The 18,061-nt window shown below is 34.2% G+C and overlaps 1 protein-coding gene across 1 annotated transcript; it reads right to left on the reverse strand.

Moving 5' to 3' along the window:
- Nucleotides 1-11,213: 11,213 nt before the first annotated feature.
- On the reverse strand, nt 11,214-13,178 carry LOC116337039. Its single transcript, XM_031761322.1, has 3 exons — nt 12,710-13,178; nt 12,392-12,553; nt 11,214-11,406 (listed from the first exon to the last, which is right to left on the reverse strand). The coding sequence occupies exons 1-3, from the start codon at nt 12,855-12,857 to the stop codon at nt 11,294-11,296; spliced, it is 423 nt and encodes a 140-aa protein (XP_031617182.1). The 5' UTR covers nt 12,858-13,178; the 3' UTR covers nt 11,214-11,293.
- Between the last annotated feature and the right edge of the window lie 4,883 nt (nt 13,179-18,061).

Below are 18,061 nucleotides of genomic sequence, written 5' to 3' on the forward strand. Positions count from 1 at the left end.
CCAAAGGGTCCAACTGCAGTTGAACATTTAATAATTTTCTGATCAATTCCATCGTCTTTTATAAAAAAATTATCAAACGAAACCAACGATTTGAAATGATGTGGCCCAAAAATAAATAAATGTGTTTTAAAATTTGACAAGCATATTTTGAGCCGGACCTATTCGCCACTGTCGACAGCCAATGAAAACAATTCCGATACTTATTTACAAATGTCTGCACAAATAATCAGCAATTATTCAATTTTTTATTCCCAGGCAATAGGTTCCTTCGATAAAAAAATATAATCTGTTTGTCTCTCTGTGACACAGAGTCTGTATCCAAAAGATAGGTAAAAATAAATTAGACTATTTGCAAATCTCCAGACGACGCACATCCAGCCCATGCAAACAATACGGACTGTAATTGCAAATCTTCGTCGCGGCAATTTGATCATTTTAGATTTACTTTTAACATTTTTTGTGAAGAAATATTTTTCTCTATCGGTCTTCCAGATATGGAGAAAAATACATTTTCTTTTTATCGAATTTTTTTTTTATAGAAATATTGATTGCGTTCTACTGCAATAAACCTTTTATAATCTTCTTACAAAATGCAATGCTTATGAAGCAAATATACGTTTCTAGTGGGAAATAACGAGTGATTGATTGGTATGATTCAGAATAAACTCAATTGGATTTGTATGGGGGAAATTGTAACCGGGGAAAATATGAGCGGTCACCATTTGATTTTATATTTGATTCTAACTATCGGAATTGCTCTGTAATTACAAAATAGATCATGATCCTCTTTTTTGTAGTTCTGTGATTTAGTAGTATTTACAAGTCAGCTAGTTTTAATGTTTTTATCTGTTCTAAAAAATGAGTCATTTTTTTTCAAATCTGTTCACATCTGTATATTGTATAATCTATTTTCTACCAATAAGTCATGCAAAGTGTGGCTCTGATTTTGGGAATAACTGTTTATTGATGCGTCCTCGTTTTTTGTATTTGAATTAAAAAGTTTCCTTTTTGGAATGTTTTTGTTATGATTATTATTACGTAATTTTTTTTACTACATGCAATATACTGCTCTGTTTTTATCGTATGGAATCGTATGCGGTCAGAAGTTCAAGACCACAGAAAATAAGTATTTTTTGATTCTACTATGATTTAATTTCCGGATTAAATTATTCGATTTTTTTTACTTTTGCTCTTGAAATTACATATGAATAATCTTCTGATGTGAATAAAAAGAAATCAGGAAATGACGACAGAATGATGATAATGTAATCTCACTAGTTTACAGCTAATTAAAAGAACGTTTCACATTTTGAAAGTACACACATTGCAATATCTAGGGGCACCGAATGTCAAAAAATAAAGATTATTTCTACTTCTATGCAGTATTTGAAACTCTCGAAATCACTTTATTATGATTGTCATCTGCAAATAATATTCGGAAATCAAATTAAAGGCGCTTTTACAGTTTTGCTCCATGGACACTGGATTTTGAGAGAGCTCTCAAGTGAAAATGTCAAAATATTCATCACAATCTGTAGCATCTTTTATCATGGTGGAATCGGACTGAATGATTACAGATATTTGAATTTAAACGTAAATGTGGTGATCAAAAAAAGGAATAAGCCCGTAGCACAATATGCATGTACATGTAAATTTATCTTTATCAAAATTCAACCGAAATTTTACACTAAATTACGTCTAGATTAAAGTAGAAAATCAGAAGTATTGTATATTTCATTGCGAATAAAAGTATTTACATTCTTTAATAATTCGGACAAATTTCTGATTTATTACAGGCAACAAGAGTGTCTACAACCGCATTTAGACATTTTCCGCATTTCACAGTGCTGCATATCTTGATTGAATAAATCGAGAAGAGAGTATGTTATTCAGCGCTTATAGCTCAGTAATATCTGAATAAAAACATACTCTCCTCTCGATATTTTCAATAGATATAGAGGTATATAATCAACTAGAAACTCAATAAATTTATAGTTTGCAATGCATTAATTCGGCATTCAATCCACATTTTCATTCGCTGAATATGATACGTGTGAATTAGTTATTGAAATAAATTCAACAACAAAGGTAGTTTCAATTTGAGACAGTCACCAAGGCAACGTTTTGTTAACTTAAACGAATGTCTTTGTGGATTAAATTATTTACTTTTTCAAGAGTTTACTTTAGAAAACCAAAGCAAATGAGTAATCCAAATCTGTGCAATTTCAGATATATTCTTCAAATTCACTGAAGGCACTTCATCGACTGGAAGTCTGAGAACGGATATCTGCTTTATATACTGCAATCCGAAATGTTAATTTCATTATGCTGATAATTCCGAATAGGATTTGTTGAAAAAGAGTCTAGAAAAAGACGTTGAAAACAACATTGGAGATTGATTACAATTGCATTTCACTACAATATTGTACATATGTATATTTTTTTGTCGTAAAAAGTTTTCTCGTAAATAATTTTCTGGGTAATGAGTCATAAACGCTGATAATTCTGATGAAATCAAGAACAAAAAAATTCGAATCAAAGTGGACCCACGTCATTGCTTGTATTTATATGCATTTAAGTTTCAAAGCACATATTTATGTTCATATAAGCTATGACGTGTTCATGTAATAAATATGAAATTATCTAATTCTCAGTGACAATATTTCAGAAAATGAATGTAGACGAGCAAAACGTTGCACGAATTCTAAGGTATTATTTCATTCATACTCTCTTTCTACTCCAATAAGCACAAAAAAATAGAAATTAAAATGAAAATAGCTTATGTCGTCATTTCGATTTTTTTTGTGTATTTTTAGTGCCAGAAATCATTATCAAACATTGGATGTTGGCCAGAATGCCCCTGCCACCACAATTGAAACATCTTATAAAAGGATCGCATTACTCGTGCATACAGGTGCTCAATTTGGCATTAATTTTATGAAAAATACGTTTGATTTTGATTTCAGTTTTAATTTTAAATGTATATAGATAAAAACAAAGCACCTAGAGCCAAGGAGACGATGCAGAAGGTCAATGAAGCAAGGGAGGTTTTAAGTGATCCAGTAAAACGAATAGTTTACGATTACATTCCTTCGGGAATATTATTGAAGTTAATGATGTGCCTAACCCTAGGGCTAACCAGCACGAATTTGCACGATGAGTCCAACACATATGAACCTGAATCTGATTGTTCCAAATACGATTTTCTCAACGAACGCAATCATACACGTTGGTGGGAGGGTCATGTAAATGATTGCAAAGAATAATTTACATCTTACATTTAAAGATTCGAGCATATTTTTTCCCTACCATTTACAGATCGGCTTCTACATTATGGTTCTTCTTCCCATGATTCTATTGATCTTGGTACCATCGGCAATTTTAAGCTTGGAAGCGTTGTTTGCAACGCTTCCAATTTTTGGTTTGACACCAAACTCGTAAATATCCATATTTATGTTAAATTCAGAGTTTGAACTAATTTTTCTGACATTCTGACAGCAAATATGTAATTCCCAAACAAACCATGTCACAAAAGATTCCGTATTATGTCACTAAAAAATTTCAAGCCGAATTTAATGTTTATTATAATGGACATCGGAAAAATCTGGAAATAGACGCCAAAAAACGTATAAAATTCACGACTCGGAAAAATCCACGACTCGGCTTGCAAATATTCACGACCTATTGTATAAAATTCACGACTCGTATTGCGAAAAATCCAAGTTATTATTGCATAAGGCTACTCTTCTTCTTTTTTTATATGTATGTTAATACTGCTGGAATATAAGTTTGGTTTTACTTTTCCGCACACCTAGTGTAGGAAGGGTAGGTATTGTATTAGGCCAAAAAAATAAAGTCACCCCAAAACATGTTTTCTATGCATATTGCATGTAGAGTACCCACATTATCCATACATTTTTTGATCATTTTTTAACCATTTTGGTGACGCGATGGTTTCGTGCTTAGACATAAAATTCATAATCTGACTGATTGAGGACTACGAGTTATGAGCCAAACATCGAAAATTTTGTATGGAGGTAACTATATTTTTGATTGAAATTTCTTTAAACTTTATGAGATTATCTATATTGTTTAGAAAATAATATTCACAAGTTTTCAACGGCGAGTTAAGTTACTGCAACCAAACATAGACCATAATTTCAGTTTATTCCCAAAATTTCGGCTCCATGCGAAAAAGTCAGCTTGCGAACGTAAGCCTCTTTATTTAAAAAAATATACATACATACCATATAATATTGTTGCTGTGTTATACTCTACCTCGGCCCCTAACTAAAAAAAATAAAGAGTCAAAAATTCAGAAGAAGAAGCAGAAGAAAAAAAATGGGTGTACTACTACTATACTATGCACAGTTTATTTTGGTTTCTTGATCATGATTATTTATGATTATTGATTACATATAATAGTTGTCTTTAGCGCGATAAATTTTTATTCAATTTAATTCAATTAAACATTATTATATGTGTATTGTTTATGGGACTATAGTTATATAATATAACACACACACACATTAGTGTTGTGTTGTGTTGTAACAACAACACATTAGTCTCAATGTAAGTAACTTCATCATCATCATCAGTAAGTAAGTAAGTAAGTAAGTAAGTAAGTAAGTAAGTGAGTAAGTATAATAGTTATGTAATAATAATAATAATAATAATAATAATAATAATAATATGTATAGTATATAAATATATATAAAAATAATCAAACCCAATTAAGAGCAATATGATTATTAATTATTATTTTAACTACAATCAAAATCAATCACAGTAGTCGCCGCGCTCCCGCTGCTGCTGCTACTATATACTATGGCTTTTTCTGACTATTATTATTATTCTTTGGATTTTGATTTCGTTGTTGTCGTCGTTCTCTTTGTTGTCGTTGTTCTCGTTCTCGTTCTCGTTCTTGTCGTTCTTGTTGTTCTCGTTCTCGTTCTTGTTGTTCTTGTTGTTCTCGTTTACGGTTTCGTTTTTCGATCCATTGCTCTATCCGTCTTTCTCCAAAACTGATGCCTTCCATAATTTGATCTTTCTTAATAAATGATAAAAAATTCGACATAAACTGACACCTGGCATAAAATTTAAATAGCAATGCATTGGCAAATGCATTGACATCGATGACGACGACGACGACGACGACGACGACGACGACGACGACGACGACGACGACGATGACGATGATGATGATAATGATGATGATGTGGACGTTGCTCTTTTTATTTTTAATAATTTAATCAACACATTTGATAAATCGTTTGTTGTTAACGATTGTGGCGGTGGCGGTTGTGATAATGATGACGTTATTGACGGCACTACTGATGATGTTGATGTGGGTTGGTTCAGATTGGATAAATGAAAACGCAACCCGAAACTCACAATTAAAATTTATACTTCTATTTTATTTAATAAGTGGTGTTATGTTAATTACAACTAGTATGGTGAGTAGTGTGCGATCACGTCCGAGATGTTGCTTGTTCGATGGTCAGTCAGTGAGTTAGTTGTTCATTGTCACAAACTCGTTTCGCCGCACACTACCAAAAATGTGCAGATGTCGTACGTTTGACAGAAAGTGTCAATTCAAAGTCGTTGCATATGGCAAGACCGTGCATGAGCAAATATTAAAACTAGCTTGCAGTGAGGCTGCCACATACTCCCCCACCAGTGCGACGGCACCGTGGTGCGAAGGCCAAGTAATATTAGAGGAAGTGCATCACACCATTGTTTGTCTTTATGGCACATAATTGCCGTTTTTAGGGTTCGATGAACTCGTTCGATCATACCATTTGCTTGAGGCTGATATGCCGTTGTGTGAATGTGTTTGCAACCAAGTAGTCGATTCAGTTCTTTGAATAATTTCGATTCGAATTGTCTACCTTGGTCAGTCGTTATGGTTTTAGGAGCGCCGTAGAACTGAATCCAGCCGTGAATAAGTGCTTCGGCAATGGTTTCGGCTGTGATATTTTCGATTGGAATCGCTACTTGCCACCGTGAAAATCGGTCGATGCAAGTTAAACAGTAACGAAAATTTCTATTGGTTGGGAGTGGTCCAATTATGTCAATGTTTATGTGTTGGAAACGTCCGTCTGGGATTTTGAAGTTGGCGAGAATTGTCTTGTTATGTCTTTGGATTTTGCTTTTTTGACAGTCAATGCATTCGGCTGTCCATTTGGAAACGTCTTTTTTTATGTTGGGCCAGACATAACGTTCGGTCAACAATTTTGTTGATGCCTTTTTACCAGGATGAGAGAATCCATGAACGAGATTGAAAATTCGTTTGCGCATGCTTTCGACAATAAAAGGTCGAATTTGTTTGGTAGAAGTGTCACAGTAAATGTATAATTCAGAATTGGGTAAATTGGTTTTACTTAAAGTCAGTGAATTTTTGGTCTTGTTTTCAACGATATCTAGAAGTTCGTGGTCATTTTTTTGTGATTGTGCCAGAAGTTCTAGGCTGATATCATCTGTTTTGACTTCTTCGATGCGCGAAAGAATGTCTGCAACAATATTGTTTTTGCCAGCAATGTGGCGTATGTCGGTCGTGTATTGGCCTATGAAATCCAATTGTTGTATTTGACGAGGAGATGCTGTATCAGATCTCTTTTGGAATGCATATGTTAATGGCTTGTGATCGGTGTAAATAGTACATTCGCGTCCCTGAATCATGTATATGTGATGTTTTACTGCTTGATAAATCGCTAGAAGTTCGCGATCGTATGTGCTATATCTTTTTTGAGTGTCTGTCATACGTTTAGAATAAAAACTCAATGGTTCTAGCTGGTTGTTAGAGATTTGGTGTAGGTGTGCCCCTACTGAAAAATTGCTAGCATCAACGTACAAAGCTAATTTAGCGTTTGGAATTAGATGAGCTAATAGTGTGGCATTGACAATGTTATTTTTTGACTGTTCGAAGGCTTTGGATGCGTCGTCGTTCCAAATTAATTGTGATTTGTCTTTCTTTTTGTTGCCCTTGATCAAAGACTGAAGTTTGCCTTGAATTTGAGCTGCATTGGGCAGAAAACGACGATAGGTATTCAAGAGAGCAAGGAAGCTGCGAAGTTCGTGAGCTAACAGGCCGGCTGAAAAGTTCGTAGGCTAACATAGTAAAACACATTTTTTTGGCAAAATTCGGTTTTATTATTCAACATACATGCCTTCGAGGGCGATACAGCGATTCCAACGATTTTCCAACTTTTCGATACCATTTTTATAGTACGATTTCTCTTTACCCTCAAAATAGGCCTCTGTTTCAGCGATTACTTCTTCATCAGCGCTAAAAAAATTTCCCGCGAGCATTCTTTTGAGGTCTGCGAACAGGAAATAGTCGCTGGGGGCCAGATCTGGAGAATACGATGGATGGGGAAGCAATTCAAAACCCAATTCATGCAATTTTGCCATCGTTTTCATTGATTTGTGACACGGTGCATTGTCTTGATGAAACAGCACTTTTTTCTTTTTCAAATGGGGCCGTTTTTTTGTGATCTCAATGGATCTGGATCTTGCGGAGATCCTACGCATCTATCCTATCTAAAAATCATTGTATGGATCTCATCCTTCAAACGCTCCAATAACGCTATGTAGTAATCGCTGTTGATGGTCCGGCCCCTTTGGAGGTAATCGATGAATATGATACCGTGCGCATCCCAAAATACAGACGCCATAACCTTGCCAGCCGACTGTTGCGTTTTTCCACGCTTTGGATTCGGTTCACTGTGTGCAGTCCACTCGGCTGACTGTCGATTGGACTCCGGAGTGTGGTGATGGAGCCATGTTTCATCCATTGTCACATATCGTCGGAAAAATTCGTCTTTATTACGGTTGAACAGCTCCAAACATTGCTCCGAATCATCAACACGTTGTTGCTTTTGATCGATTGTGAGCACGCGCGGCACCCACTTTGCAAACAGCTTTCGCATGTCCAAATATTCATGCACGATATGTCCAACACGTTCCTTTGATATCTTTAGGGTCTCAGCTATATCGCTTAACTTCACTTTACGATCATTCAAAATTATTTTGTGGATTTTTTTGATGTTTTCGTCGGTAACAGCCTCTTTTGGCCGTCCACTGCGCGCATCGTCTTCAGTGCTCATTTCGCCTCGTTTAAATTTAGCAAACCACTTCTCAATGGTTGATTTCCCTGGTGCAGAGTCCAAATAATACTTATCAAATTTTGACACATATCTTTTGAAGGTTGGCACTAATTAAAAATCATATGGATTTAATTCTAGTAACGCCATCTATGTGTCAGCCTACGAACTTTTCAGCCGGCCTGTTAATTCTGGTTTCTTGAAATTTTTAATGACATCTACTTTTTCAGTGTTTGGTAAAATTTCATTTTTGTTAACGATATGGCCTAAAAAGGTGATTTTTTCGAGGCCAAAATCACATTTTGCGAGATTTATTTTCAAACAGTGTTCGCGCAAGCGTTCGAATACGATTTTTAAGTGTTGTTGATGTTCTGCGGCATCTTTAGAAGCAACACAGATTTCATCGACGTAAACGCTTACGAAGTCCAAATCGTTGAAAATATTGTTCATAAAACGTTGGAAAGTTTGAGAGGCATTTCTTAATCCGAATGTCATTACATTGAATTCGAATAATCCGAAAGGAGTTATGATGGTCGTTTTTTCTTTATCTTCTTCGGCTATTCGGATTTGGTTGTATGCGCTAACGAGGTCAATTTTGGAGAAAATTGTTTTGCCAGAGAAATTGTGAGTGAAATCTTGTATGTGTGGCAAAGGATACCGATCAGGTTTGGTGATTGCATTTAACATACGATAATTGCCACACAAACGCCATTGACCATTCTTTTTGAGTACCATATGAAGTGGAGATGCCCATGGGCTTTTACTAGGTTGACAAATGCCGTTTTTGATCATTATTCCGAATTCTTTCTTAGCTATTGCGAGTTTTTCTGGGTTAAGTCGTCGAGTCCGAGAAAAAACTGGTCTTTCTGTTGTAATAATTTGATGTTTGACTACGTCTGGTTTCGAATTATTACATTTATTGAAGTTTGGCGGAAGAGTGAGATCTTTGAATTCAATTAAGAGATCGGTGAAATTTGTTTTGTTATTAATCGTACTAATTGTCTCGTAATGGGTTAATTGAGACACACATCTCGTGCGTAAATTAGTTTTTGCATCGATTAATTGTTTGTTTTTGATGTCAACTAATAGATTAAATTCGTCGAGAAAATCTGCGCCAAGTATTGGCTTTGAAACGTCGGCAATTAAAAATGTCCAAGTAAAGTTACGTCGTAGTCCTAAGTCGACTGTGCAAGTGAAATGACCGAAAGTTTCTATAGGTGTGCCATTTGCGGCGAAAAGTCTATACGTTTCCGGATTAATTAACTTTTTGAAATAACTTTTTGGTAAAACAGAGAAATCTGCGCCGGTGTCTACTAAATATTTGCGATGATTTGATCTATCAGTGACGAAGAGACGGTACAGAAAGTATCAATTTTAAGTCGTTGCATATGGCAAGACCGTCCATGAGCAAATATTAAAACTAGCTTGCAGTGAGGCTGCCACATCATGGCACAGAGTTACGAGAAGGCCATTATACAGCAATTCTAAAAAAGAACGACGGTTTTTATAGAGCAAATGATAGCATAATTTCGAAATGTAGTTGGCCGCGAATAAAGTAGTAAAGATTTATACATTTTGTATTTTTTTTTTTTTTTTTCGAATTGGGGAGCTATTTGTAGCATCACGCGTACGCTTCATCAGTGTTTTGCGCAGACCCAATGGTGTTTTTACATGCAATTTACTATTATTATTATTATACACTATTGCATGGTGCTGTCATTCGATTGCTTGGATTATTCCTCCAATGCAATTGTCGTGACAGTCACAATTCCACCGATACATATATGGCGTTGAGCTCTTTTTTCAAATGGGGGAATGCGAATACCACTGATTTACCGGTATATTCACCAGTAGTTCGGCACTACCTTTTTTGCGGTTTATGTATTGGACATTGATATATCCAAGACATCAACCTAACGCGAAGGCACTCCATTTTTACGTGTGTCTGTGCTGAACCCATATCTTCGCTGTGCACACACACGGGACCGACGGCTTTAAGTGCCCTCCGAAGCACTCCACAAATCCGAGACACGGCCCAAACCTCTCCTCATTAAACCACTGACAATTCCTGAGCGAATCACGGTGGAAAAATACCGGACGAAATTTGACCGAGAATCGAACTCGTGTCCTCACGCTCACAAACCTGGCACGCTAACCACTAGTCTATGGCTGAGTTTTTGTATTACGTCGAAAAGTAATTTTTATGTGTGTGTGAATCAAACAATTTAGGGAATAAGGGTTGATAAATTTCAAGTTCACTACGATAGTCTGCGTTCTGGTGTGATGTTTTTTTGGTGTCTGATAGACGATTGTATACCGTTATATTTGTATAAAGTTTTCCTCAATTTCTATTATTATTTTTGATTCATTCAGTAATCATATAATTATTTTGAGGATTGCTAATCCTTTATCACGCACCAGGCTTTGCCAGGTGTGATTTTTTAGTTACACACCTGGCTCTTTCCCCGCACTGCGGGGTCCGCAGGCCATCGACTGAACTTAGCTAGCTGTATGAATGATGATTGAATGAGTGTTTCGACTGAATTGAATGTGTGTGCATGATTCTTCTTTTGATTTCTGATAGTCCATCTTCAATCAGTTAATTTTGCATGATTTTTCGCGTAGTTTGTCTTTTTTTGCATGACCTATATAATAATTCGAAAAAATCATTTTGGCGGTCAAAAATCGAGAAAAATGAATTTTCAGCGATTTTTTCAAAATGCCACCTGGCGGCCAAATTTTGAAATTTTTTAATTTTTTTTGCGGATTCTTAATTTGGTGCCCAAGCACCACTAAAATATGCAAAAACCTCTTTCCAAAAGTCAGCGGTATCGATTTTCATTTCTTTAACGCAAAATATACATATTTCATATGTATGTTGGTATTGCGTCAATTGGGGGAATGCCGTCCCCCGTAATAATCCAATAATGTTGCCAACCAATTGTCAATTGTACATCCAGAACTGTTGGGCACTGTACATAGTAATGTATATTACTTGTTGATTATTTTACATTACTTTCATTCTTCTCTTTTGTCATTTTCTCCAGGAATTCACATTATAAAACAAATAAAAAAATCAAATTTATTGCAACAATATTGAAGTGCATTTATTAAATAAATTATGAAAAAGCCAAGTGTTAGTTATTTCCCTATCAACAGAGCATTAGATCCTAGCTAAACTAACAAAATTATTCGTCATCATCGTCATCGATACATGTACAGTTGCAAATACATGGTGGCTGTGGCTCACAAGGGCAGTATGGTAGTTCTTCGTCTGGATGCCCAATAGGCGAAGTTGATCCTAAAATAAATGAAGAAAAAAAAATTGTAAATATGATAAAGAATGGCGTTCGCGTATGGATGATTCCCATGTAATTAATTTATTTTCATTTCATCAGTTTACTTAGAATCAGAGTATCACTATTTGCTGCTGCTCAGCATATGGCTGAGAGCTGAGTAATGCTGAACTCGTACGGCTAACGCATACGAAACGGATGCACGATACATATTCCCCTTTCGCTTCGTATGTACTGCCGCTATTATGTGTTGACGCTATTGCCGCTGCTGTTTCACTTACTCGTAAAATACAACGGCATCAACGGTAACACACTATACCAGCGAACATACGAAGTGAAGGAGAATATATGAGAGACTGAGAGCAAAAATAGCACGTCGCATCTCATCTCTTGCTTTGGATGAGAAAAGTTTTTTCGCGAAAATTATTCGAATTTGCTAGGGTTTTTAATTCAAAAAGTAAAGACCTTTTTTTTTAGCTCATCAATGTAGAAAATTGAGGAGAATTCTTTCAATTTGCTAGGGTTTTTGGTTCCGAGAGAATTTTTTTTCGTTTTGCTGGGTTTTTTCGCGGAGAAAATTCTTTCGATTTGCTAGGGATTTTCGCCTTAAAAAGTGACTTCCAAAAAAAAAAAAACGAAAGTTTGTCTGATTTGCTAGAGAATTTATTTTAGGTTTTGAAAAATCTGTGTGTGAAACGTCAGTGTAAATGGGTGAAATACACAACAAACATTTGTGTTTACACTGTTCAATTTCTCTGAGTTCTATTATGAAAATTTGAGAACTTCCAAAAATATCCTTTGAACTTGTGTTCAACCAGCGAGCATCGGCTGTAATAATTAAGAAAATTTATTTGAGAAACTTATACGCTCAAATAGTAAAGGAATGGCCTTGGTTTATAAAAAAATTATTCAATAATTCTATTGGCGAATTCTATTATTAGGCTATTGAATATGAATGAATATCCAAAAAATAACAATTCTTTTAATTACCTTTTTCAATCACACTATCAGCCAATAGACGAATAAAACTAGCAAAAATAGTGTTAACAAAAACTTGAGCTTTGTTATCTTCATTAATATTGAGAAATAGTTGAACTAGGCGATCAGCGATCTTCATTGAATCTTTGTTGGAGCAGAGATCATTAAGATAAGCTGTAAAAAATTGGAAAATTTATTTGAGAAACTTATACCGCTCGAAAAGAAAGGAACAGTATTTGTATATAAAATAAATATTCAATGATTCTGTTAGCGAATACCATGATCTTCAATATGAATGAAAATCCAGATAATCGCAATTCTTTTAATTACTTTCAATTATATTTTTCCAGTTCTCAAGCACAGGACGAAAAAACTCTCCAACAGCATCCTCACCAAGTTGTTTTGAAGATTTATTGGAACGCAATTCGTCAGCAACACATACTCCGGCAATTAGAAGAGCGAAAACACAGAATTTCATTTTAACTTCTAATTTGACGGTTTCAACCAAAGGGTCCAACTGAAGTTGAACATTTAATATTTTTCTGATCAATTCCACTGTCTTTTATAAAAAAAATTATCAAACGAAACCAATGCACAGATTTCAAATGATGTGGCCATAAATAAATAAATGTGATTTAAAATTTGACAAACATATTTTGAGCCGGTGTCGACACTGTCACATATATCGACACTGTCGACAGTCAATGAAAACAATTCTGAAATATATAGTAATTTACAAATGTCTGCGCAAATAATCAGCAATTATTAAATTTTTTAATCTTAGGCAATGGGTTCCTTCCATAAAAAAATATAATCTGTTTGTCTCTCTGTGACACAGAGTCTGTATCCAAAAGATAGATGAACATAAAATAGATTATTTGCAAATCTCCAGATGACGCACATCCAGCACATGCAAGCAATACGGACTGTAATTGCAAATCTTCATCGCGGCAAATTGATCATTATAGATTTACTTTTAGCATTTTTTGTGAAGAAAATATTTTTCTCTATTTGTGTCGATCTTTCAGTTATAAATAAATTTTGTTTTTATCGAAAAAAATTCTCATAGAAATATTGGTTGCGTTCTACTGCAATAAACCTCTTATATTCTTCTTGCAAAATGTAATGCTTATGATGCAAATACACATTTCTAGTGGGAAATAACGAATGATTGATGATTCAGAATAAATTGACATGAATTCAAGAGGATTGGCACATACAAATCTTATATGAAATCATAACAAACATTTCAATTTGCGCTCTCTGTTTTAAGTGGAGATTTGGTTTTATATTTGATTCTAACTATCGGAATCGCTCTGTAATTACAAAATGGATCATGATCCTCTTTTTTGTAGTTCTGTGATTCGAGTGAGCTAGTTTTCATGTTTTTATCTGTTCTAAAAATGAGTAATTTTTTTTAAATCTGTTGACAACTGTCGTTATATCATGTGTTAATTTTATTCGACGTGCAATAGAATAATTTTCTACCAATAAGTCAAGCAATTTCTAATGTCATTTTGGGAATAACTGCAGTAATAAACATGCTTATTGATGTGTCTTCGTTTTTGTATTTGAATTATAAAATTTCCTTTTGGAATGTTTTTGTTATGATATTATTATATGGGGGCCTCATGCTCACTGCATGAAATATACTGCTCTGTTTTTATCGCATGAAATCGTATGCGGTTAAAAGTTCAAGACCACAGAAAATAAATATTTTTTTGTTTCTTCTATGATTTAATTAAGTCGGAAAATAATATATCTCAACGTTAAGTTGAAAATTTAAGAGTTCGTTCTATATATTTACTGAATTACTCACATCTTGTCATATTTTGTTGTTATGAGTAGTTATGAAGTTCCGATTTTTTTTACTTTTGCTTTTGAAATGACATTGATGGCAAAAATTCCGTAGGGGGTCCTTGGAAAAATCCATGGGGGGTCCCTGACGATGTCAACAATTTGTTTTTAATTATATATTTTAGACAATAATTTATATACCCTGCCTAAAGGCAGGGCTATGCACTAGAGGGTTAATGAATCTGAGAACTTTTGGAATAAATGTGAATCTCGGTGAATTTCAGTGAATTTGTATGAATTGTACATGAAAATCCAAGAACCGTCTCAATTTCAAAATTCACCACAAATTCCATCTCAAACAAACTCAAACGTGAATCAACTGAAATTACAAAATAGATCATAATCCTTTTTTTGTAGTTCTGTGATTCAATTCAGATAGTTTTCATGTTTTTATCTGTTCCAAAAAATGAGTCATTTTTTTCAAATCTGTTCACAACGGTATATTGTATAATCGATCAATTTATTTTCTACCAATAAGTCATGCAATTTCTAAAGTGTAGCTGTGATTTTTGGAATAACTGTTTATTGATGTGTCTTCGTTTTTTGTATTTGAATTATAAAGTTTCCTTTTTGTTTTTGGAATGTTTTTGTTATGATGTTATTACGTAGGGCCTCGTGCTTTTTTTTATTACATGCAATATTCTGCTCTGTTTTTATCGCATGAAATCGTCAAAAGTTCAAGACCACAGAAAATAAATATTTTTTTGTTTCTCCTATGATTTAATTGAATCAGAAAATAATATATCTCAACGTTGAGTTGAAAATTTAAGAGTTCGTTTAATATACGAAATAAGTACACAGTACTGAATTAGACACATCTTGTCATATTTTGTTGTTATGAGTAGTTATGAACTTTCGATTTTTTTACTTTTGCTCTTGAAATGACATGTGAGTAATCTTCTCATGTGAATAAAAAGAAATCAGAAAATGGAAATGACGACAGAATGATGATAATGTTATCTCACTGGTTTACAGCTAATTAGAAGAACGTTTCACATTTTGAAAGTACACACATCGCAATATCTAGGGGCACTGAATGTCAAAAAATAAAGATTATTTCTACTTTTATGCAGCTGCTAGTATTTAAAACTCTTGAAATCAGTTCATTATAATTGTCATCTAAATAATAGTCTGTGCAAAGTTTCACGCCATTACGATTTCATACAGGCTTAGCTCCCATACAAAAGTTCATATTTTTGGTGATTTTTTGACATTTTTGTAGGAAAAATGTGTTAACCATTAATCGTATCGCAAAAATAACGCCAGATTCGGTTTTCTCGCACCAAAAAACCCCCCACTACGTATTTTTTTCATAATTTTTTCATAATTTTTTTAGAAAATAGAAATCGTTCAAAATACACCAAAAGGGGTCCATCGAGGTATTTTCCCAATGAATTTGTAGCGCCATGGTTCCCTACTTGAACAAACCAATGGTCCACATCGTGTTTTTAGGCCTCAAATATGCTAAAACCGGCCTGGAATGTTAAAAATTAAATACTTTTTTTTTTGGGCCACCCTAATGCGGACACATATACGGCAAACGAACCATATCTACTACACGGTTTTCGTACGTGCGACCAATACGTCTACACAGATACCGCATCTCGCACGAACGAAAACTGTTTGGTACATATGGTTCGTTTGCCGTATATGTGTCCGCATGTTTCCTTGCTTGCCGCACGATAGGCGACGCAGGCAAGCAAGCTGCTTATAGCAAGCCATTTGACAATCACTGATTTATTTCTAAAATACCAAAATAAATTTCACAAAAACGAAATGTATCAATGTTCCAAAATGTGTCTGATAAATTATTCTGATGGAATTCTCATTCTTATTCTCCAAAGACGCCGTATCAACGCATCAATTCTATTCATTTTCGACTTGATGCAAAATAACGTTCACTGCCCATCACTGAAGACTGAAATTGCCCGCAATCAAAATGGACGTAACTTAAGATGTGTGGAGTACTTCAAAACCAATCACAAGAACTTCAAAATCAATCCATCAGTACCAATCAACCAAATGTGCAAAATGTCAAATAAGGTCCACGAACTATTTTCAACGCAATCAAAAAGATCAACCTTCAAAACTCGACTTTTAGCCTTAAGCGATGACCATTTTTCTAACTTGTCATTGGTGTCTAACTATAACACTGTTTTCTTTAACGATCTAATGTGATTTTTGTAAAGATATTAATTGTTTATTTATCCAATTATTTATCTAATTATTTATTTATTAATTATTTTCTGACTCATTGTAACCGCGTGCAATTTGAAATTTTTTAGTATTTATAAGTGTTTTTTTGCTGTTTGACGGTAATTTTAACAGTTTACTATTAACTATTAGCTATTACTGTAAGAAGTAGCTTATAAGTTATTAGAAATCTTTATTAAAAGATGTGGTTTTTAACGGTGACCAGATGTATACCAAATGTGTATCATTGATTCATACCTTTTTCCCACCAACAAATGTGTAAAAATTATGTACAAACTCAAAAGATTCAGCCATTTTTGGCGGTGAATAAAATATAAGTAAAAAACACTTCTTTGGAAGTTCTCACTGTGACGCAATACTGCACATCAAATCTGAAAATGATCTGATATAAATTTTCAGTGACGCTTGCAATCAAATACACAAACAATTTTTATATTGCGTTGCCTCTCTCATTTTTAGAAAAATAAAAATCTAGGGGCATTTTACTATATGCGAATGCCATTTTATACGGAATATATGAATATTTTCCTATTCATACATGAAATATACGAAGTAAAGTATATTCATCCGCATCAACATCTATGAAAATTTGTACATTTCATTCGCAACCATTCGCGAATGCCGCATACGTCTTGCTAGATGCGACAAACTGTCGTGTGACATTTGTACATACACATTGCTGTGTTCAGTTTGTCGTGGCAGTTTCAAACACAATGTCATTGTTCTCAACTAAATTTGAAAAACAGTTGAAGAAAAAAAATACAAGATAATAATCTTTAGTTGAATATTATTTTAGAAGCCGTATTCGATTCGAAAAGTGAGATTTTAGAAATAAATTCAGATAATATAAAAGAAATTGAAAGTTACGTCAATGAAAATAAAAAACTTTCACAAGGCATACAGTGATTATATTACGAGTGGCAAAGATTTATTTACCATTTTAGAAAAATTTCACTCAATATTACCAAAAAAATATCGATTCGGCTTGAATCTCCGTCACCTAATCTGTCACTTTGACTTTTTGAATGTAAAAATATGACTTTTCATATGCGCCATCCGCAAAATGTGTATGAAACATGCGCCACCATTCGCAAAATTTGTATGAAACATTCGCGACCATTCGTTTCCATTTTCAAAATATATATGAAAAATTCTCTTGCATATGGAACATTCGTAAATATACTGCATACATACATTCAGCTGCATATAGGGGTACATAATTGTACATTTTTCCAAATTAAAAGGAAATATTTTCAATAATGTTATTACTTTTCGTGCTTCTTAGGTGCGACAAAAGTATGCAAAACTCTCATCGACAATGGTGGCAAAGTAAATGCAGAAGATAAACTCAAAAATACACCACTTCACTGGGCTGCTTTCAATGGTAAGTGTACACACTTTCGAGTCATGAAAGTTGATTAACGTTAAAATTGTACGGATGATTTTATTGAAATGTCTTTTCAGGCCACATTGAAATTATTGAATTGTTACGAAAAAAAGGTGCAAATCTTTTTGCTAGAGATGATGATAGAAATGAAACTCCGCGTGAAGTGGCCATTAGAAGAGGTAACTTGACTATACTCTTCAAATCGAAAGTATTTCATTACAGTT

This window comes from Contarinia nasturtii, unplaced genomic scaffold (genome assembly GCF_009176525.2).
Source record: "Contarinia nasturtii isolate CC-2019 unplaced genomic scaffold, AAFC_CNas_1.1 Cnas_scaffold_220, whole genome shotgun sequence".
NCBI lineage: Eukaryota > Metazoa > Arthropoda > Insecta > Diptera > Cecidomyiidae > Contarinia > Contarinia nasturtii.